Here is a 24,246-nt window from a genome sequence, read left to right as displayed (position 1 = left end):
CTTCCTATCAAGGAGCTCTGGTGGTGTCGTGCAGAAGGAATTTGACTGCTAACCAGAAGGCTGGTGGTTCAAACCCACCAGCCACTCCTCAGAAGGAAGACTGGGCAATCTACTTCTGTAGAGATACTGCCTCGGAAACCAAGGAAGGGTTGCTATGAGTCAGAATTGACTTGATGGCAGTGAGTTTTTTATTATTAGGAATAGGAGCCCTGGTAGCACAGTAGTTAAGTGCTTGGCTGCTAAAAGCTTGACAGTTCAAACCCAGCAGCCACTCCACAGGAGAAGGATTAGGCAGCCTGCTTCCATAAAGATGTATGTAGAGCCTTAGAAGCCCTATGGGGCAGTTCTACTCTGTCCCATATGATCACTATGAGTCAGAATTAGACTCAATGGCAATGGATTTGGCTTGAGTTTAGTTATTATTAGAAATATTGGCAGCAATTCTAGGTCTTATAATTTATTCATTGAGCAGTTTATTGTGCACCTGTTATGTCCAAGGTCCTGTGGGGGCACACACAAATTCATAGGAGAGTTCCCAGCCTAGAGATACTGATAAGCTGGTTGCAAAACTAGGACAAAGAAGACTGCTAGAGTTGAGCCCTGCAGCTCCTCTGCAGAACTCCTAATAAACCAGTCAGCGAGGGCTTCTCAGTCAGGCTTTTTTTGGGGGAGTAATAGAAGTCACATCAAGTAAGTGTCCTGGAAGAGATTTGGGGGCATTTTGTAACAGATAATCATCTATAGTACAAATGTCCCTTCTCTGGTCAACCCAACGAAATCAATGGATTTCTTAAACATACCTCAAGAGATTTTTTATCTTAATGACAGTTTGCTTATTTTTCAGTCTCTCTCCACGTAACAGTAGTTCATCAAGCTCCACTGAGTGTCCTAAATAGCTGCAGGGTTGTGTGGGGCACAGCACAGAGAGCAGAACAAGCCAAAGGACCCAGGCCCAAGGAGGATGGATTGTTTGCATTTTTCTAGAATGCAACCTTGAAACAGCTTGAGTCATTTGTGACCCCAAGATGATTGTTCAGCTCTGCCAGGGTTGGTCATAGTGGTGCTTATCATAACAACAACATACAGTCACCTTTACCACTGCCTCAAACAAAGGCCAATTTCCATGAAAGAGAGTTAGTGCTTTTGATGTCAGAGCTTCATTTCCAAAATGCCACTCTAAAAAGGGAAACTGAGGTAGCAAGGGGAAGAGTAGCTTGTCCCAGTATGTAGAATGTGAGCCAGGGTCTGGTGTCAGTAGAAGAGGCTATCATAGTCATTCCTATCTACCAGGCCAGAAACAAACCTTACCACCACCACTTCTTAAAATAAATAAATAAACAAACAAACAAACAAACAACTGGCTATGCATATAAGAAATCAGACAGTGGACCACTAGAATATTTCATTTCTTCTGCCTCTTTCTTTCCTGGTTTGATTGCCAAAGAATTAGCTCAATTTGTGAGATACTAAGAACAAGAAATGAAATGCTGTCAGAGCCCTACCCACACTCCTTCCACATACCACATGTGTGCACACCGGTATGATTTCATCTGCTAGCACCTTTGACTCTGCCTGAGAGTACCCTCTGGTTGTCCAAGCCTCTTCTGCACATGGAGTAGGCTAGAAGTGCTGAGGAATTAACAAATCTAGCAGAGACTTCAGCCCTGTCCATACTGCAGCTCTCTCTCACCTCAGCAGGGACAGCTATGAGGTGTGTGTCCTACACCAGCTCCCATTGTTCCCCAGAAGGAGTGAGCTCCCATTGCCCACAGTGGTGACTGGCTCACTATTGCATCCTTTACTGGCTGACTTCTCTCCCTGGGCCACTTTCCTACTCCCCAACCAGCATTTCAAGGATCATTTCCCAAATAAACTACTTGAGCTAGAACCTACTTCTGGGAAAACCACATGAAGATAGGAGGCAACCATAACTCAGATGGTGGAAAAAGGACAGAAGCAACTGGGGGCTTAGATTATGCAGGTCAGACCCTCAACAAAAAAGAGTTGAGAAACACCCAGGAAGGACTCTGGCCTTTTGACTGACAGCCTACTAGAAGTCAGAGCCCATACTAACAATGTCACACTTTTAGGAATTAGAGGTTCTATGTTCACCATCCAGATTCTTAGTTATTCTTTTCTGTATGTGCAAGATCTTAGCTCATCCAACATTTGACCATTGTAACAGCATGTTGTTGTTATTTGCCTTCGAGTCAGACTCGACCCCTAGCGACCCCTCCTTAGGTTTCTGAGGCAGTATCACTATGGAAGTAGATTGCCCAACCTTCCTTCTGAGTTTAACAGCATAGTTGGTTGATTTCCTAAGATCTAGGTAAAAACTACCAATTGCACTAAAGGCCCCCACATTGTTAAAGTAACAACCTACAAAGAGTTGTTGGCATGAGTCGGCTGACATGCAATCCGTGGAAAACAGATTTCTGAAATTCTGTGGTACAGAAAATCATTACCTCAAGCGTCTCCAACAGACAATACTCTAATGCCTAGAGCAAAGTTCTCAACAGAAACTGTGTGTTACACATGTTCACTCTTCATTGATACCCTTGACTGTGAAGAGAAAAGATTACAAACATTCATCACCATGAAGATGGAGCCAGATCTGTTTCTATTGACAGGGCAATGTCAAAATCCTTTTATAATAACTTGAATGGATTCATGAGCTTCTCCCCTACAACCCTGCTCCCCTTTCCTTCCCACACACTCACATAGCTCCTCCAAAGCAGGAGCTGTTTCAAGTTGAGGCCTTTGGGGATAAAGAACAATCTTCAGATTCCTCTATTAATTCCTTGGCCACTTCTTTGGCCTCCCAGTGCTGACCAAATCTAGATCAGGTGTGTTTGTTTTGGACCCCCCACAAGGCCAGGCCAGCGTGGCCAGCGTAGAGCTGTCTGCAAAATATTAGCTTTTGAGATTTTTAAGAAGAGCAAAAAAGAAGAGATTTAACCAAATTTCATTTCTTCAGCAGTTCGCCAGTTAAGATTGGCATCAGTCAGGAATATAATCAGCCAGTCTGTGCTTGAAAGAATGCTGTACTTTTCCAGTTTGCACAGCTTTCTCTCCTCTTACCCATCCTTATAAGCTACCCATCTTGTTCCTGGAGGGGTGACAGAGTTAAAAGAAACTTCTCCCAATGTGTCCCACATGTATGTCCTGGGCCTCAGCAGCATGTGACAGCCAAACAGAGCTGGACTTCATTATTATGCCCAAAGTCCCTACTGGCTTTACTGCTAGACATTAATCCACTCTTCTCCAAACTGTTTCTAAGACATTCTCCAAGGACAGACTCTTGAATACTCTGGAATATGTCCTTGGGTCCCTCCCCTCTGGCATCCTTACCCTGCCTGCATGCTTCAGGAGCTTCCATCTGCTGGGAATGTGTCCTCTAATGGTGCCATTACTGGTACCCACTGCAATGGCTTCAGGGGCCTCATATCCCCAACTACCACACCCAACTAGGCCAGGTAGACTTGTATAAGACTTGGGGCTAATGGAAATACTCCCTCGAGATTAAGTGAAAGCTACTTTGGAGGTGGAGCTCTTTGAGGGCCATTTCTGAGTGTGTCTGGGCCTCACTCTTGGAGGCCTCCACATCCCCTCAACTGAGCATACTCCAAACAACAACTTGCTTTACAGACTCAAGGCCCAAGTCCTATTTACATAGCTACTCTATTCAGGGTATTAAATGCACTCATAGTCATGATAAGATAACTCACAAAAGTTCATTTTCTCAAACTGTGCCATTCAGTCTTAAATGACAGAAGCATGTAACCAGTCCAGGTTGGGCTACACCTAGAGACCAGCTCCTTGTCACACTTTTCCTTGAAAGCAGTTTTTCTCAATTGTTATGATTGGCATGTTGAGATGAGCAGTTCTTCATTGTGTAGGACTGGGCTCAGCACCCGATTCCAGTTTCCATCCATCCCCCATTGCTGTGACCACCATCCAACACCCAGATGAGAACTCCAATCATGAAAAAGAAAAGGACAAGATTAGGGCTGCATGTCCATCCACCACAGTCTGTCCTCTGCTCCCAAAGTGCTAGAGTAAATGCTTGGACAAGAACATACCATTCAAGCGCAAACACTGCTTATTAGGCACAAGACAATCTATATGCAGATTTAGAAGAAAAAACAAAATTCTCCAGCTCTGCTAACACATAGTTTTGCTAAAGAAGGACCCAATTGTTTGTGAACACACTCTAAACAGAAAACCAAACTCTTACCCTAAAGCACCTGCGTTACATTATTTCCCTTTTAGAGCTTCCCCAATAATAATGATGGATCTTAACCTTATATGTACAGATCTCAAAAGGTCCATTACAAAGATTAGATATCTCAAAGGGAATCAAGTTAGGCTCAAAAATAGTATCCAGACTCTCCCATAAAAGGTGGAAGCTGCTCCTAATTTTCAAATGCTGAATCTTCCCAAGTTCGAAGAAGGTGAATGTTGAGTTTCCTCTGTTACACCCACTACAGCAGCTGATGACGAGTCTACTCCAATAAAAACTATTTCAGCTTTTGCTGAAATAGGGATTATAAGCAGCCACTTGGCCCTAGGATGTACCTTGTCATGTCTTCTAAGTAACAAAGAACTGCTGCCCACCCCTCCCCAACCACAAGGGACCTGAACATAGGAAAAGCCATAATCGAGGATTAAGATTTTATATGGAAAACAAGATTGAGTGTGCAAGTAAACCTATGAAAGTCTCTATAAATATATATATTTTTTACATTCACCAAAGCAACACACCAAAACCAATACATTATAAAGAGCATATATTGTTGTTGTTAGATACCGTAGAGTTGATTTTCAACTCATAGTGACCCCATATGACAGAGTAGAATTGCCCCATAAGATTTTTAGGCTGTAATCTTTATGGGAACAAATTTCCAGGCCATTTCTCCTTTAAAATCATTGGGTCAGTTCAAACCACCAGCCAAGTACTTAACCATTGTGCCACCAGGGCTCCTTAGGAACATATAACAACATTTAATTTTTCTTAAATTTGTCATAATGGGTTCTATATATTTAAGTTCCATTTATCAGCCCTTATACCCTGCAAATTTTTCAGAACCTCTCTCCCCTCAAGTTTCAACATGAAGCTTGTAAATTATTTTTTATCTTTGCATATTGTGGCAATTCCTTCTCTGTGTCTGTTTTTCTTCTATGGGAGTGTTCACTGTCTTCCTGATGCTATCACTTGAAATTGTTGCCTCCCAGAGACACAGCATCAAACCTGTGCTATAGGCTCTCCTTACATATGTTGCAGTTCTTCCAGCCCCTCACACCCCTTTGAGGGATGAAGAGGTGTGGTTCTCAGGGCTGGATTTACTTTCTCCTTACCTTCCTTCAGCTCTTGAAAAGCTTCATTGAAAAAAGCTTCCTCAGCCTCTCTCTTTCCTCTCTCCTCTTTGATAATATTTAACCATAACGGAATTGAAAGGAAGGTGAAGTCCAGCGCTATTTTCTGGGGATAGGGGTTGAGGGGTGGGAATCATCTCAGAGTTTGAAAACAGAACTATTACCACCACCATTTCTAGCATGCTTATTAAAAAGTCACTTACTTTCAGTTACTGAAATCAGTCATATTTTACTATAAAGGAAAATGAAAGGCCCAATTCTTAATGAAAGTAATGGTGAATCTGAGGGTAACTAATCAGAAGACATAGTATAGTAAATATAAAAGTTCGTAGTTGAGGTCAGTGACTACCAAAGGGAAAGCAGCTGTGCTTTGTGAAGCCCCAGCTGGGATTATTGCAAGGAAATATGACGACCCACAATGGGGGGCGGGGGGCAGAAGACACCTTCAGTTCAGTCTACTGGGCCCAAGATAACTTGTTAATTTAGGCCTAAAAGATGCTTCCAGACCAGAGAACAGGGGATATGCAGATGTCATACTATATTTGAGCATCATCAAGACCTTAGAAACAATTGGAATGGGTTGACTTTCTTCAACCTTCTATGCAATAGTATTCTCCTTCAGTCACCCCCCAGTAGTAATTACTACCACCACCATGACTACCACCATTTATCATGCACTTACAATATGCCAGGCATTGCGGTAGATGATTTGTAAACATTTTCTCTAATTCTTGCAGCAACTGTGCAAAGTTGATGCTATCACCCCGTGTATTGAAGAAATAGGGCTTACAGGGTAAGTCATTCATCTAGGTCACAAGCAAAACCAAACCAAAGCCACTGCCATTGAGTCTATTTTGACTCATAGCAACCCTATAGGACAGAGTAGAACTGCCCCCATGGGGTTTGCAGGGCTGTAAATCTTTACTGGAGTGGACTGCCTCATTTTTCTCCCAAGGAGCATCTGGTGGGTTCAAGCCACCGACCTTTTGGTTGTCAGCCCAGCGCTTTAACTGCAGTGCCACCAGAGCTCCGTCTAGGTCATAAGCAGTGCCATTCCATCTGCTCCCAAAGCCCATACCCTTTCCTCTGTTATAGGCCCAGACTCCTTCCACAATTCCTCCTGTCATCTTCCCTGTCATTCCTCCTGCCTGCTCTTCAGTAGTCTCTCCAGGCCAGCACCCTTCTCTGGCTTCCCACCTCCACCAGTTTCCCGGTATTCCTGCTGTGCTTCTCTTGGGCTCAGCCCCCTTCTGCTGCCTTGGGTGTCTCTCCCGAGTTGCACTCCCACATCCCTACAGTAGGTTACTACAAAACAGAGCACAGGAATCCTCACGGAATAGATGGAGGGTCTGTCCTGTTGTCTCAGAAACAAGCCACATGTACATGCAGAACAGAAAATTACTTTCGAACCTGGAAGCTGAAATCATTTCCAGCTATTTTTTCTTTTATTTACAAACTTGTTGACATGTTTCTTCTCCTCTCCAGCCCTTCCACATGGAGGTCAATTCCCACCTCATGAAACACCAACTCAATTATTTTACAGGCAATCTGGCAGTTTCACCTGCTGGGAGCCTTAATTGGGGCATGTTTCTTTCCATTGACTTTTTTAAGCACTAGCTGATTTAAAATTAAGTGAATAGAATCAGGTTTTATCTTGGAGGAAGAGAGTTTATTATTGTTATCAAGGAGCAGTGTAAAACTCACTAGTTTCATGTTTTAATCCAAGTTTTAGAAACTATATACATTGCAGGATCAAATGTCTTAGTGCTTGAGGTTTATTTTATATCTCATAAATGTGACTGATGATGGGAATGGCTCAGGACAGGGCAGCTTTTCGTGCATGGGGTCACCATGGGTCTGTGGCCAACTCAACAACAGATAACAACAAAAGGAATGCTGCATTCTGTGTCCACAATGAAGGGCTCCGAATTGGAGCCCCAGTTTAAGTCAGGAGACACTGGAAATAAGTGGCATATACATGTCCCACCCACAGCACAACAAAGGAGCCTCAAATACACCATCACCCCAGGAGTGTCCCCTGTGCTACTTCTAGCGCTACATGGATGGAAGTCAGGGGCTACACTGTATAGGCCCTGCCCTCACCCCAGATAACATCCCTGGCAACCAGAGCATGTCTTCAAGTGGAAGACTGATTGTAATCTACAGCTATTCCTCTAGGGCAGGCCTTGGAAGCTGGCTATATTCCTCCCTTGCAGAGATAAGAACTTCCAAGCATCTTAAATAACATCTTTTGAATGGATGCCAACACAATCATGAGCCCTCAGCTCCCTGAGATGTTTACTATTAAAGAATTCATCCTGGCTGTTGAGCTGAAAATTTTCCTTATGCTTACCTAGTTCCCTCTCCACATTTGGGCTTTTAACAAATGGGCTTATTTACTTAATTCTCTGAATATGTTTATGGAATGTTATCACATACTGTAATAGTGATATCAGTAAGCTCCTTAGCTTAATTATGCATATACAATAAATAGCCCAATGCCCAAACTTCAGGCAGAATGTGCTAATCTTATATGATTATGATGACTACTTTGGTAGCGGGAATGAATATCCCCTAGGAAAAGAAATCAGGCCTCCCAGACTTCATATAATTTGGTCATTTTTTATAAATGAGAGCATTCCCCAAAATATGATCACTGTGTACTGTACTGGTGATAAGAGAGGAGCTGTCTTGAAAGCTCAGACTACTGTCTGGTATTTTCATCCCAAGTTGCAATGCTTATCAATTACTAGGCACATCCTCTTCTAGAAGATAGGGCCAAGATGATGGAGAGGTCTTGTAAAAATCCCCACAGGGTTGACAGAGACTGGTGAAACCCCCAAGACTGTGGCCCTTAGTCACCCTTCAGGCCTGGAATTAAACTCACTCTTGTGGCTTAACTTCCAGGCAAACAATAGGCAGGCCTACGAGGTGAACCTCCAGAGAGGTGGGCTGCTTAGAACACCCAACCATGGGAGATCAGAAGGGCAGCATTTGCACAAGGGGATAGCTCAGAAGGCAGGAATATATAGGAAGGAAGGACACAGGGAAAAGGTAAACACAGGGTGGAAGTGGGAAGAGAGCTGTTACATTGTGAGGGATTATAGTCAATGTCACAAAACAAAATGTGTATGAACTCTTCAATGGAAAATGAATTTGCTCTGTAAACTTTCACCCAAATCACAATAATCATAATAATAATAATAATAGTAATAATTTTTAAATAATTTTTAAATCCCAACAGGGGGATGGCAAGGCAAGGCACAATGATATTTCTTGAAGTTACTGATATTTTTAAAATAATGTGCTGCTATGACTGAATAGTGTTATCAAATAAGATGTTTGGTAAACTAACAGGAATAAGAATCTTGAATTCTAGAGAATTGAACTGTCACTTTGGAATGACAGGTTTAAGGACATTAGTCTGGCATTTAGACCATTCCTGGTCCACTGTTCAGTGCTTCATCACTAGACTTTTCTTTTTGGGAATGCAGGGAAGGACCTGTCTCTCCCTGATCCCAAGAATGGATCATGTATATACAACCTTCTCAGAGGCCTCATGACACCCAGGTCAGTGGAAACCCCTTGGGTTTCTCCTGCTGTCCTGGAGTCCCAAGTCTCTGTCTTCCACCTTCACCCCTTCCTAATAAGGCTACTAGGCAATAAAAGAACTCTGACAAATATCCCAACACTGGAAAACTCCTTATCCTCTCATCCTTGTGGGTTCTGAATATTTTTGGTCAGCACATGTGACAGGTGAGATCACATGAATGGCAGGTACCCAAGCTCAGTGGTTGAAGCACTTGGCTGCTAACCAAAAGGTCAGCATTGGAACCCACCAGTCACTCCACAAGAGAAAGAGGTGTCAGTCTGCTTCCATAAAGATGTATAGCCTTGGAAACCCTGTGAGGCAGTTCTACTCTGTCCTGTAGGGTCACTGTGAGTCGGAATCAACTCAGTGGCAGTGGGCTTGGTTTTTGGTTTCACAGGAACATTACATGTCCCTTTCAAGGAAGAATATTGCGATGGGTTTTTAATCTTTATTTTTATAAATATATACAAATACACTTTTACATAAACTATAAGTTATACATGCTTATTAAAGTGCAGTTTCTCTAGCTTTTTTCATCTTGTTTAGCTCCCTCCTCTTCTACCCAATTCATCCTCCACCCTATTTCCATCCTCAGCTAAATTCATCTTAACAGCTGTGTAATAGACTTTCTTTCTTTCTCTTTCTTTCTTTCTTTCTTTCTTTATTGTGATTTGGGTGAAAATTTACAGAGCAAATTCATTTTCAGTACAGCAGTTCACATACACTTTGTCTCATGACATTGCCCAAAATTCAGCACAATGCAACAGCTCCCCTCCCACTTCCTCCTGATAGTCACCTCTTGCCTGTGTCCATCTGTCCATGCACCCCTGCCCCCTGAGCTGTCTCCCTGTGCATAAATAGCCCTTCTTTCTTCCATGATTGTTCTGCCCCAGGAATGTATTTACCTCATGTAAATGTTCAATTCCTGTGCCTGTCTTTTGTTTGGCTGGAAGCCACAGGTATGGGTTCAATTCCAGACCTGAAGGGCAGCTAGGGGCCATAGTCTCAGTGGTTCCACCAGGCTCTTGTGTAGATAGACTTTCATATTACCTCTAAGCTCATATGATTGCAAACACACACACATACACACACACACGTGGGGCTTTTGTCATTGTTTGACCAAACATAGGACCATCATAACCATTTTTCTCCATGCTTTCCTTACTGCCTTTTCTCTCCCTTCTTGTCTTCAATGGACTTGTTAAAATTGTGGCATTTCCTCTCCCATATCCCCTCTTTTTTTCTGATCCTCTACTGATTTGGCTGCTACAGTATGTATCTTTACTCATTCAGAGTAAAAAGTAACTATAGCAGTGTGGCATTTATTCCAGACATCTCCTCCCCCTAACCACATCCAGAGCCAGGGCTTGTTAACTCCCCACTGAACATCCCCCACCCTCTTCCATCTTGTTATTGTTGCTTCAGGTTTTAGTCTTTACTCACATACATACACTTACACATGCAGTGATTTTTATAATCAAGTGTAAATTATTTTTACATATTTTATTCACTTCCATGGTTTCTTCTATTCTATACATGTCTCTCTGTTTTACTGATGACAATTACAATGATACTTTTACGTTGTTCATATTATATGCCAGGTACTCTTCTAAGCACTTTACCTATATGACCTAATTCAGTTCTCACAACAGACACCCTTATTATCCCCATTTTACAGACGAGGAAACTGAGGCATACTGAGATTCAATAACTTGCTCAGGGTTACACAGTGGTCCAGCTGGAATGTAAACCAGGCAGCCTGGGTTAAGCCCATGCACTTAACTCTGCACTTGGCTGCTCTCCGTTGAGTTCCATTAGAACGGGAGGGCCCATGGGTGGCAAATGTTGTCAGTTCTCCTGTGACTGAAAATGTCTTTATTGTGCCATCACCTATGACTGATAGTTTGACTATGTTTAAAATTCAAATTGACAGTTACTTCCCTCCATTGTCTCCTGGCGCCTATTATCATTTAGGAGTGGGAGGCAATTTAAATATTCTCCCTCTGCAGGCTTCCTGGAAGCTGTTACTAAAAAATCTATGAAATAAACCCATTGCCATCACATCAGTTGCTACTCATAGCAACCCTAAAGACAGAACTGCCCCATGGGGTTTCAAAGACTATAAAATCTTTACCAAAGCAGACTGCCACATCTTTCACCTGCAGAGCAGCTGGTACGTTTGAACCACTGATCTTTTAGTTAGCAGTCGAGTGCTTAACTACTGCACCACCAGGGCTCCTTTAATAGTGTTAAATATTAACAGCTCCTTCAATAGCTGTTAATAGTTCTGCACTTTTGCTATGATATGCCAACCAAAACCAAACCTACTGTCATTGAGTTGATTCCGACTCAGGGTAACCCCCATAGGGTTTCCAAGGTTATAAATCTCTACAGAAGCAGACTGTCTCATCTTTCTCCCATGGCATAGCTGGTGGGTTCAAACCACAGACCTTTTTATTAGCAGCTGAATGCCTTAACCACAGTGCCACCAGAGTTCCTATGAAACACTCGGGGTAGGTTTCTTTCTTTATCCTACTCAATACCAAGAATGCATTTTCAACCCAAGGGCTTATGTTTTTCTTCAATTCTGCAAAAATCTCAGCTACTATCTCTTCAAATGCTACTTCTTCACCATTGCCTCCCTTCCCTTCTTTTAGAACTCTTATTAAATGAATGCTTTTAACTACTCTGACCCATTTTTATCTTTTTTCCTTTCTGTGCTATTGCTTGGGGTGTTTTCCTACACTCTTTCCCAATTCATTAAATCACATTTAAAATGTGCACAGTAAAATGGGTAGATGTCAAAAACATAGTACTGATAAGTAAGGAACAGAGTAAGATCTGTAGCACAATACTATTTGGGTAACTTCACATATAAAACTTTAATGCAAAATGTATAAGAACACAAAGAAATTAAAAAAATATATACTCATCAAACCCATTGGGAAGGTTGCCTATCGGGGGAGAAGGGCAGTGAAAACAGGGTGCAGAACATATAAATATTAAAAATACATACATACATACCAGAGAGGCTCTTCACAGACTGCTGAAGTTAGTGTGCTGTGCACTGAACTCTAAGATTAATTCAGCCTTCTATACTCGGCATCCGTAATGTCTTCATCTAACCAAAAACCAAAAAACCAAGCCATGGAGTTGATTCTGACTCATAATGACCCCCATTGGGTTTCTGAGGCAGTAAATCTTTATGGAAGTAGATTGCCCCGTCTTCATTCTGCAGAGTGGCTGCTAGGTTTGAACCACCAAGCTTCTGGTTAGCAGTCAAATACCTTATGCACTGTACCACCAGAGCTCCTTTAACGTCTTTGTTACTGTCCAGAAAATTACTTTCATTCGTATTCTACTATTGATTTTGTCAACTATCTTTCTTCCCCACCCACAACCCCCAATTGTGGTTTGGGTAGAAGCTGACCAAGCAAATTAGTTTTCCATTCAACAATTTATACACATTTTATTTTGTAACATTGGTTGCAATCCTCTGAATGTAACAGCACTCTTCTCACTTCCTTCCGGGTTCCCTGTATCCATTCATCCTTCTGTCCTGCCTCTTCCTGCCTTTTGAGCTTTGTTTTTGGATAAATGCTGCCCTTTTGGTCTTGTACGGTTGATTGTCCCTCACGAGTATTATTTACTGTTCACTGTTGAGGCCTACAACCCTACAACCGTGTTGGGTGCAAGGTGATCTTTGGGGTGGGTTCAGTTCCAGGTTTGAAGGGTATCTCTTTTTCCATCTATCTTGGTATTTTGGTGGGCAGGCCCATTTTTAATGAAACACATTTTATTTCTCTCTCTCTCTTTGTCTACACTCTCTCTGTCCAACAGACCCTCCAGGCCCCCAATCCAGAAGCAGATATAATAAAGACCATTTGGAGTGACTGGTCCAGGGCAGTATTGGGAATGTAATGGGGCAAGTCACACGTGGCTTTGCAGCTGGAGAGAGCTGAGTTTACACCTTTCTTCCTCCTTGGACTTAAAGTGGGACAGAAACTAAACCCCAAGCAATATCTGACAGCACTTTCTTCTTCCTCAGTCTCCTTTCATCTCTGATTGGGTAGTGAGGCGTTTCACCCCATCCTGCAGCTTCAAACTATGAACCTGGCTCTCAGCCTCCATTTTGCATGTTGTTGTTGTTGTTGTTATGGTGCATTTTTTAGTCATCTTACTGCTTCTGGACCCAGAGCCCTGAAGGCTGAAGGCTTCAGCTCCACACACCATTTTGCATTTCTGTCCCACTTCTGGTCTTCATAAAAATATTTGTCTTGTAATCTAATCCAGCAATGTCTTCTTGATATTATCTTTTTTACTTTATCCATCATGCTATGTTTTTAGATCGATCTCTGGGAAGGGGTGGTTCCTGCCTCAACAGATTTTCAGAGTATCCCAACAAGTTTGGATAAAGCCTGGTAACATATACCTTAGAAGGAGGAGATGCATATGCCTGATTTTAAGACTTCAAAGATTTACATACTCCTGTTTGTTGAAAATGTATCTAAAGATTACACTTAGTCTATTTTAGGCCCATTGGATTTACAAATAGCGTAACAAACAACTTTTAAATATCTAACCCACCACTTGACAGTTTGTCATACTGTGGTGACTTGCATGCTTCTGTGATGCTGCAAGCTATGCCACACGTATTTCCAATATCACCAGGGTCACCCATGGTGGACAGGTTTCAGCAGAGCTTCAGACAGAACCAAGGGATACTGCATGGCTTAAAATCAGAAAAAGTGTGTGTCAGGGTTGTATCCTTTTGCCATACTTATTCAATCTGTATGCTGAGCAAATAGTCTAAGAAGCCGGACTATATAAAGAAGAGCATGGCATCAGGATTAGTGGAAGACTGATTAACAGCCTGCAATATGCAAATGACACAACCTTGATTCCTGAAAGCAAAGAGGACTTGAAGCACTTACTGATGAAGATTGAAGACTATATAGTCTGCAGTATGGATTACACCTCAAAATAAAGAAAACAAAAATCCTTACAACTGGACCAATAAGCAGCATCATGATAAATGGTGAAAAGATTGAAGCTGTGAAGGATTTCGTTTTACTTGGATCAGCCATCAATGTCCATGGAAGCCTTGTAGTCAAGAAATCAAATGACATTGCATGGTCTGCTGCAAAAGACTTCTTTAAAGTGTTCTAAAGCAAAGCTGTCACTTTCATAACTTAAGGTAAGCCTAACTCAGGCCATGGTACTTTCAGTCACCTCATATGCATGTGAAAGCTGGACAGTGAAAAAGGAAGATCAATTTGAACCATGCTGTTGGGTGCATATGAGGCAACTGAAAATACTATGACCTGAGTCAGGCTTACCTTAGTCACTAGCATGCAAAAGCTGGACAATGAATAAAGAAGAATTGATAGCTTTGAGTTATGGTACTGGCAAAGAAAATTGAATATACTATAGATTTCCTAAGCTCTGGTAGTGTAGTGCCTAAGGCACTTGACTGCTAACCAGAAGGTTGGCGGTTTAAACCCACCAGCCACTCCTTGGAAGGAAGGTTGGGCAATCTACTTCCATAGTGATACTGCCTTGGAAACCCAAGGAGGGGTCGCTATGAGTCAGGTCTGACTTGACAACAAATAACAACAACAACAACATAGACTTCCTGAAGAACGAACAAATATGTCTTGGAAGAGGTATAGCCAGAATGTTCCTTACAAGCAAGGATGGTGAGACTTTGTCTCACTTACTTTGGACATGTTATCAGGAAGGACCAGTCACTGAAGAAGGATATCATGCTTGATAAAGCACAGGGTCAGAGAAAAAGAAGAAGAACCTCAGCAAGATGGACTGACACCGTGGCTGCAACAATGGGCTCTAACACAGCAATGGTTGTGAGGTTGGCACAGGACCAAGCAGCATTTCATTCTGTTGTACAGTTACTATGAGTCAGAACTGACTTGATGGCACCTAACGATAAAAACAACAAGTATCTAACCTTTTGGTAATCACAGATCCTCTGTGTTCGTGTGATGACTGGCTTCCCACTTCACAGCTAAAATTGACACTTCAAAATTCAGAAGGGTCAACTAGACCTTCACTCTCAAAGAGGCCCCTCAGGCATAAAACATATTCTGTGTACTGATGTTTATTTTAATTTTAATTGGATTATACCAGGATACCATATTAGTATAGTTGAACAGAAAATAGATTTTACCTGAGCACAACAGGCCTTAGTGATTATATAGCCCTCCAAACTCCAGTATGAATATGAATACAACTGAAACTAGCGCTACTCCACTCAAGTACTTCCAACCCCTGCCCCAAATCAATGTATACCTGGCCTTCCTCATACTTTTGCCTTAGTTGTCTTTGACTGTATTGTCTTTCATAAGCCCACCTTAACACCCCTGACCTTTTCTGAATCTACTTAAGTTTCACCTCTAGTAATAACTTCCCTGATGCCCCAAACCATTTTCCTTTTCTTTTTTTTTTCCCCCCTTCTCTAAACATCTCTAGGAGCTCTTGTGGCATAGTAGTGCCTAAGGCATTTGACTGCTAACCAGAAGGCCTCTGGGAGCTCTGGTGGCATAGTGTCTAAGGCATTTGACTGCTAACCAGAAGGCTGGTGGTTCAGATCCACTAGACACTCCTGGAAGGAAGACTGGACATTCTACTTCCGTAGAGATACCGCATCAGAAACCCAAGAAGGAGTCGCTATGAGTCGGATCCGACTCGATGGCAGTGAGTTTGGGTTTTGGAAACTTATCTCTATGATTGATTTGTTCCTTAGAAACTTAGCCTTTGGGGCCTTTCATTTTATGTATACCCTATCCTTTCAATCTGTGAGAAAGTATCTCAATACCTAAAATTAGTTTGGTACATCAGATACGCTGATAAATTATCCCTTGATCTTCCTAAGAATCTTGAGATACAGTAAAGCAAATATTGTTGTTGTTGTTATGTGCCGTCGAGTCAGACCTGACTCATAGCAACCCCTCCTTGGGTTTCCGAGGCAGTATCACTACGGAAGTAGATTAACCCATCTTTCTTCCAAGGAGTGGTTGGTGGGTTTGAACCACCAGCCTTCTGGTTAGTAGTCAAGTGCCTTAGGCACTACGCTACCAGAACAGTTATATGATCATTTCCACTTTTCAAATAGTGAGTTTGAAGCTTAGAGATGTTATGGAAACTACTGCACTAGGAAGTAGTAGTGCTGAGATTTGAACTCAACCCTACTTTCAAATTTAGAAAATTTTTCCTCATATAATCAAAATGGCAAAGAAGTTTGCTTCATCTCAAGTCCAACTCCGTGTGATTTGTTACGACTGCCTATCATGCTGAGTTGAAAAGCCAAGCCCAGACTCAGCGGGAACACAAACCACCCATGAAGGATGAATAAGATCAGCTATAACTGAAGAAACCAAACTCACTGCCATTGAGTCGATTCCAACTCGTAGCCTACCCCCTTTGGGTTTCTGAGACAGTAAATCTTTATGGAAATAGATTGCCTAGTCTTCCTTCTGTGGAGTGGCTGGTGTGTTTGGACCACCAGCCTTCTAGTTAGCAGTTAAATGCCTTAGGCACTACACCACCAGAGCTCCTTAAGGTAAGCTATAAAGGCCTATTTAAAAAGGAGGAGTATGTGGGCCTCCTTTTGCTGACCCCTGTATTGTGCTAACTCTGAGAGTAGGATAGAGTCTTCTAAGTCATATATTGTGCAGCACAAAGATCATTAAAAAAAAAAAAAAAAACTTAATACTGTCTAGTGGATTGGACTCACAGCGATCCCTCCTTGGGTTTCAGAAGTATCTCTACGGAAGTAGATTGCCCAGTCTTCTTTCCGTACTCAGCCAGTGGGTTTGAACTGCCAGCCTTCTGGTTAGCAGTCAAATGCCTTAGACAGGGAGCTCCCACAAAGAACCTAGTGCTTAATATGTAGTTGTTGCTGTCAGTTGTCATCAAGTCACCTCTGACTCATGGTAACCTTATGTGTAAAACAACAAAATGTTGCCTGGTTCTATGCCATCTTCATGGTTATCGATAAGTTGAGTCCAATAATATATAGTTGACATGCAATACATACTTATTGCTTGGTAACAACATAAACATCCCCAAGAAGGCACCAAATATACTGCCACTGAGTTGATTCCAACTCATAGCAACCCTATGTGACAGAGTAGAACTCTAGAATAGGGTTCCCGAAGCTGTAAATCTTTACAGAAGCAGACTGCCTCCTCTTTCTCCCACAAAGCAGTTGGTGGGTTGGAACCACCAACCTTTGGGTTAGCAGCCGAATGCTTTACCCATTATACCACCAGAGCTCCTTTCAATAAGGCACAGCATCACAGAAATTGCATGAGCAGCCTGTGGACAGCCATACTGGAGAGGAGTAATAAGAGAATAGCTCTTCTCTGGACCAACTATGCAGGTTTGGCTTTGTGAGCAATCTCAAACTTACATGCATGCAAAATAAATGTTGAAGCTTGAGGAAAAATTTTTATCCAAATTTTTTATATTTATATATCAACATAAAAATTAAATTTTACTACTGTATGATGGTAATACTTTTCACATAAATTCCTTGGGAACAGAGAAGCTATATAACACACAATGTGCCACCTCTACTTACATACTCAGCTTCCTCCACATCCCCCATCACCCAGCCTTTCACCTCCCAGCCTCCTAGCCCACACTACATATGGGTGTTTTTCAAGGTTATGCATCTCCTCTGGGGCTTCCCATGGGTTGTTGCAGGCTCACTGTACCCAGTCTATCCCCTGCCACCTATCTTCCCACCCTGTCAGTTAATGAATCAGAACTGGAGAGAAGGTGTTTCTAGCATGTACCATTGCAAATTACTGGAGGAAGAATTCCTAATTACCAACATCCTCCCACAAGTGGAATTCTCCTTCCCTCCCCTGTGCTTTTGGTTTTCAACCCTGATTTGGGCTCCCTCCTTCCCTCCCAGACTGTCTCCTGCCTCAGGCTGGGAGTTCTCTGTTTCCGTTTCATCCCTTTTCCATACCTCTGGATAGGGATGTATCCAGGAACCCAGGCCAAAACCAGCAAATTTATCACTGTGCTAATGACAGCAAGCTGCATGCTGAGTGAATTCTGCAGTCCCCCTCACCTCCTTCTTTTGCCAAAACCTGTGGTCCTGGAGATCCAGCAGATTATGGAGACTATTACCTTCACATGAAGAATGGCTCTGTTGGAAAATGCAGTTATACCATCCATAAGGCTATTTTTGGAAACTTGTTTAGTGAGATATTAAAAAAAAAAAAAAAAAAACCTGACGTATGATGGGAGATGTTGGACAGTTCACCAAAATTGACCATCACTAAACACATTTTAAAAGTACCTTTATCAAGATGTAAGGAGCTTTGGTGGCATAGTGCCTAAGGCATTTAACTGCTAACCAGAAGGAAGGAACCACTCCTCGGAAGGAACACTGGGCAATCTACTTCTGTAGTGATATCACCTTGGAAACCCAAGGAGGGGTCGCTATGAGTTGGATCCGACTCCACGGCAGTGAGTTTGGTTTGGTGTGGTATCAAGATGTAACACTGTAAAGACCCATTTTTTGTCCCATGGGGTGCCTCATTATTCTTAGAATAAGTATTTATGTTTGTGGAGTTTATAGAACTCTCAGTCCTAGTAGCTAAATCTCCCTCTTTATTTATATGAGCAGCTCTTCCCAGGCCAAGGGCTGTAGAGACTCCTTAACCTTGTCATTCCAAAAAGGTTCTTAGGATTTGAGGAAAGGGAGCCTGGTCAATCCAGTGGGAGCAGAGGAAGTTATAATGTACTAGGCTGAGCCCCTACTAGGGGCAGAGCATACAGGAGGTACATAGTTGAAGAGGCTCATTTTTGGGGAGACACCTTGTCAGAGAGACACGTTGTTTGGGAGGCATTCTATTGAGGAGGCATGTTGTTTGGGAGACACAGGGTTGAGGAGGTATGTTATCAAGCAGGCATCTTGTTGGAAAGTCTTATAATCAAGGAAGAACATAGTCTGGGCAGTATATTGTTGAGGAGATTTGCTGTTGAGGAGCCTGCTGGTGAAGAAGGCACACTGTTGGAGAGGCACTTTTCCAGAGAAGAATGCAGCCCAATGTGTGCTCTACAGGATCAAGTCACTGTCCATTCTCACAAGGACAATGGCACTTAGACATATAAGAGGCTCATAGAGTAAGGCACCTGTGCCATGTATCCAGGAAGAAAGCAGAGCACCAGTGCATCATTGGTTCTCCATATTGTGGAAGTGAGAAAGACTTAATGACTACTGTAATTGAGAGACGTTTCTAAATAGTGTATTGTATTTGTACAGCAGTAGCTCCTTTTATTTGACAAATCCATGTGATGTGCTTTTTTTTAATGCAAGTCAGCAATGTTTGGTGTACACTGGAGTCTCAGTTCCACACCACCCCAATGACCCCCCAACTTCTTTACTCCTCAGACAGAGACAGTAATGGTTATGTTGCTCAGAGTAGGAGACAGTACCCATCTGTGGCTGTGGCTGGCCCAGATTTCAGATTCTTCTGTTGGCTACAGGCTTATCAATACTCATCATTGGACCAGGTTTCCACTTCTCCAAACCCTCTAAACATACTTCCTAAGCCTTCCCCTCCCTCACTTGGAATTAGGGTACAATTCATTGCTTATGTCCAATTCTTGCTTCCTCTCTGTGCATAGCTCCTTTTACTATGCTGTTCCAGAGAAAAGAGTAGGTCCAATAACTGAGTTACAGGGAAGCAGTTTTCAACTTCATTCAAGTCATTCCTTATATATAATGTAGTGAATGGAATAGCCTGGATTCTAAGTATGAGTTAAAACGACCATTTCATTCTGTAGAATGGATTCTTCAAGTGGGTGGGAAATTTAACTGAATGACTTCTGCTATCCCTTCGAACCATAACATTCTAGGGATGTTCTAGAACTTTCTGTGAGGGACACGGTCTCCTGTGACTTCTCCATAGTGTACTAATCTTTTGTAGACTCAGCTCAGCCGTAACTTCTGAAGTGCAGAACGTACTTCATGTGAAAGAAGAAATATATTAAACAAAAGAATGATGAAGTTCCCAGGCTTTCTCAGAATCTCCCAGTGGCTTGATCACATTCCCCCAAACAGGACATGAGATACAGACAGCTCTGACATTTTAACAAGTGTGCTGAGCCCTAGGACATAAACAAACCCCAAGGCGGCTTTTTCACCCATTCCTCAAGCACAGAATCATGGAGTTTTAGAGAGAGAAGAAGCTTGGAGGTCATTTTGTCACAACTCCTACCCAGGGCTGGAAGTTGTACTCTAACAGTTCAACAGATGGTCACCCAGCTTCTGCTTGTGCACTTTCAAGAAGAGGCTCACAGTTTTCCCAAGAGATTGAGTCCATGGTGAAACAACTTAATCCATTTTGAGGCAGTCCTTATTATGAGATGTTTCTTCCTCTTACTGAGCTCCTGAGCTACCTTCATTTGACTTGCCTTCTGTCCTCTGTCATAGGACAAAAGAAGTGGGACCTCTTGTCCATATGAAAATTTTCAGTTATTTAAAGGCAACTATTATCTCCATACCTCCTCTCCTCCATACTGTCTTCTCACTCATGGCCATCAAGTCAGATCTGACTCATAGCGACCCCTCCCTGGGTTTCCAAGGTGGTATCACTACAGAAGTAGATTGCCCAATCTTCCTTCTGAGGAGTGGCTGGTGGGTTTGAACCACCACCTCAAATATTTCTTAGATGACAGGGCCCTCAGCAAACTAGTTACCATCTTTTGAATATTTCCTACTTTGCTAATGTTCCTTGTGAAGAGTATCTCCCAGAACCAAATACCAACATAGTCTGACCACTGCAGAGTACAGTGGAACAATCACCTTCCTGATCCACACACTACATCTTTATTAATGCAACCTAGAATTGTATGATCTTCATATTAAATGATCAACCTATTAGGTCAGATTAGGTTATTATCATCTAAAACCACCATCTTTTTATTTGAGATGGCATCATATGACTTAAAGAAGGAAGTGAATTTAAAAGTGGTCCTATAAGTTAGAGAAGGATCAAATCTGCTTCCCCTTCATTAATAAGAGACAGAACTGTTTACGAGATTAGACTCCTAGCAAAAGTTATGAGTGATTGTTGTCGTTGTTGCTGTAAGTTGGCATAGAGTCAGTTCCAACTTATGGTGACCTCATGTGTGCAGAGTAGAATTACTCCATGGGGTTTTCAAGATTGTGACCTTTCAAATGCCCATCAGCAGAGGAATGGATCAATGAACTATGGTACATAGACACAATGGAATACTATGCTATGTTACAGAACAATGATGCATCTATGAAACATCTCATAACATGGATGAGCTTAAAGGGCATTATGCTGAGGGAAATTAGTCAATCACAAAAGGACAAATATTGTATGAGACGACTATTTTAAAAAGTCAAGAAAAGAATTTCACACACAAAAAAATATTCTTTGATGGTTACTAAGGATGGCTGGGGGAAGAGGGTTAAAAAAAAAAAAAAAAAAAGACTCTGGCCCTTCAAAGCAGATCACCAGGCCTGTCTTCAAGGCACCTCTGGGTGGGTTTGATCTGCCAATGTTTTAGCTAGTAGTCAAGCACTTAAATGTTTGCACTACCCAGGGACCTACAAGCACAGAATGAATGAGGAACCAAGAGAATTTAATCCAAAGATAAAATGTGTATTTACATTGATGCACCCAGGCTTCTGCCTTTGCAGCCACTTCTTCCACCACAATCCAGAGCCTAGCAGGCCTCTTCTTTGGAGCTATACCCCCTGTTGTCTCCCTGACACTACCTAATTTTTCTTTTTCTTAGATTGCCACATTGCTTCTGAGGCTGACATTTCCCTCCAACCCATTGGAAACTGATGAGTGGTTTTCCTTTGTGTCTTTGACAGGTCACCTAAAGGAAGAAATCACCCAGCGGCATATGCAGCAAGTAGCTCTAGGTGGGTACAAAGTGAAGTCTGCAGGAAGAAGGTAAAGGTAATTAATACAAGCTAACATGGTCTTGGAAACCCAAGCTCTGCTAAAACATAATCCATTTAAAACTCATAAAAAGGTTAACAAAGGTAAGGTCTGCTATCAATGCAGTCTCCTTTAGATATACCACCTCTGTGAGACGAATTTCCCCAACCTGTCTGCCCACTCCTGGTTGTCAGCACCTGGCATCTCACCCTTCCAGCTGCCTCCTCATCCTCCTGACATTTTCCATCCCAAAATCTACCCCTCTGTGTCCCAGTCCCTTGTGGCCTTACTCTGAGCTTTCTAGAGCTACTGTAAACTTAATGATGGCAGTGACAATGAATGATGACAACAGCTACCATTAACTGGTCTACCCAATGGTTTCCGTGCACTGCTTTATGAGTCCCATCTCCTATGATCCTCACAACAGCCCTTGAAAAAATCAGTTGCCATCAAGTCAGTTCCAACTCATGGTAACCTCATGCATGTCAGAGCAGAGCTGTGCTCCGTAGGGTTATCAATGGCTGATTGTTCAGAAATAGATCACCATGCCTTTCTTCAGAAGTGCCTATAGGTGAACTCAAACCTCTAACCTTTTTTTTTTTACATTTTTTTATTATTATTGTGATTTGGGTGAAGATTTACAGAGCAAATTCACTTTCCATACAGCAGTTCACATATACTTTGTCTCATGTCAAACCTCTAACCTTTTGGTTAGCAGCCAAGATCATTAACCATTTGAACCACCCAGGGACAGCCCTATGAGGTAAGTGCATTTATCAGATGAAAATGATTCAGTGACTTGCCCGAGGTCACATGGCTAGTGAGTGTTGAAACTGGGACTTGAATCCAGTTCTCTCTGAGTCCAAACTTGGTGCTCCTGGCCCAATACTGTCTACTGTTCACAACAGTAATGGATCCACTTCAGTATCTTAGGAATGCAAACACTATATTAAACCAACATGATCATGCAGTAAGAAGCCCTTGGCCCATGTAAGCAGTGGACATCTTCAAAAAATACCCCTATTTGATATGTGGTCCAAGGATGTCTCCTGGGAGGAAAACACAGTTCCCAGAAAAGCTGGTGGATCAGGCATCCTGGGAAGGACCGCCTCATTTCTTCTCAAGCTAGCCTAGATCCACTTGCAGAGAGTTGATTAAATAAGAAACTCATGTATTCTAAACACGGGGGTTCCCCTTGAGATGGCTTGGCCTCTGAAATGACCTGTAATTAGAGAAAGCCAGCACCCAGCGCCAAGGGTGGGGAATTGGAAGAGATTCCCTAATATCTTAAGGATGATTCATTTGACCCTAGTAACATGGCTATTAGGAAAGTTGGTTGTTTAGTTTCAGTATTAATCGTGGTTTTATAAAAATTAGCAACATAGAATGAGGAATCCTAAGGCACACTGGCTAGTGCTCCAAGTTTCCCACTGTTGGCCCTGGGAATGAGGGGTGCAGTAAACCCACCAGGCCTGCCCCTCCATTTCCAAAGACTTTGGCACACACTCAGAGCCTAAACTCTGCCATGTGCCTTCAACAAAGAGCCAGGGCTCCCTAGGGCCTTAACTCACAGGGCCGGGCTCAGGAAGGGCGAATGACCTCTATTGGGAAGCTGTGCCAAGGTGACCTCCCTCCCAGTCTTCCCAGTAGGCTCCACCAACTCACTCTGGGCAGGTCGCTGGATGTAGAGTCATCCCCCAGGGTTGCCATGCTGCCCGCCTACCAGATCCTGACATCTGACCTCTTCCCGAGCCTTCATGATACTGGTTGAGTAGAAATGTCGTTGTTTTTATGTGCTGTCAAGTTGGAGCCGACTCATAGAGACCCCTCCTTGGGTTTCCGAGGCACTATGCTACCAGAGCTCCCTGAGTAAAAATAACACTGTGAAAAATACCACTCAGGTAACTCTGGAGGCAGTTTTTACCTAGGGGCTGGAAAGCCATTTACATGGGCTTTCAGGGTAAGAGGCACTCTGTCCTCTCTGCTCTCCAGTTTGCCAACCTTTCTGGGGGCTCATCTATCCAGCTGGAGCAGACCCTTGCTAGGCCTTTGGAAAACTGCTGAGTGTTTTCATTCACAGGATTTTCCAGACCACATCACTCCATGAACACACCAGTCTGAAGCAGGGGCTTTTGCCTGCATCCCTTACTCGGTTAGCTGGGCCTCCTGAAGTTCTCTTCACATCTCACTGGGAGCCTTCTTCCGAATTACAGCAGGTGTCAGGTTTAGCGAGACCCAGCTCTGCCTGAAGTAATCAGCAAACTTCAAACAGAAAGCACTTTGGTTGGAAGTCTAATTAAGAGCATTTGAAAT

General features: G+C 42.6%; 1 protein-coding gene across 1 annotated transcript in view; it reads left to right on the top strand.

The window, feature by feature from the left end:
• Nucleotides 1-24,246, top strand: part of KIF6 (kinesin family member 6) — a 645,852-nt gene that overhangs the window by 526,241 nt on the left and 95,365 nt on the right. The window contains exon 16 of the mRNA XM_007939465.1: nucleotides 21,864-21,914. Coding sequence (XP_007937656.1) covers nucleotides 21,864-21,914 — 51 coding nt within the window. The remainder of the gene's footprint in view (nucleotides 1-21,863; nucleotides 21,915-24,246) is intronic.

Source organism: Orycteropus afer, unplaced genomic scaffold, assembly GCF_000298275.1.
Source record: "Orycteropus afer afer isolate SDZICR_OR568_19922 unplaced genomic scaffold, OryAfe1.0 scaffold00059, whole genome shotgun sequence".
Taxonomy (NCBI): domain Eukaryota; kingdom Metazoa; phylum Chordata; class Mammalia; order Tubulidentata; family Orycteropodidae; genus Orycteropus; species Orycteropus afer.
The sequence above is the reverse complement of the archived record's forward strand: the minus strand, read 5'-3'. Positions and strand labels throughout refer to the sequence as shown.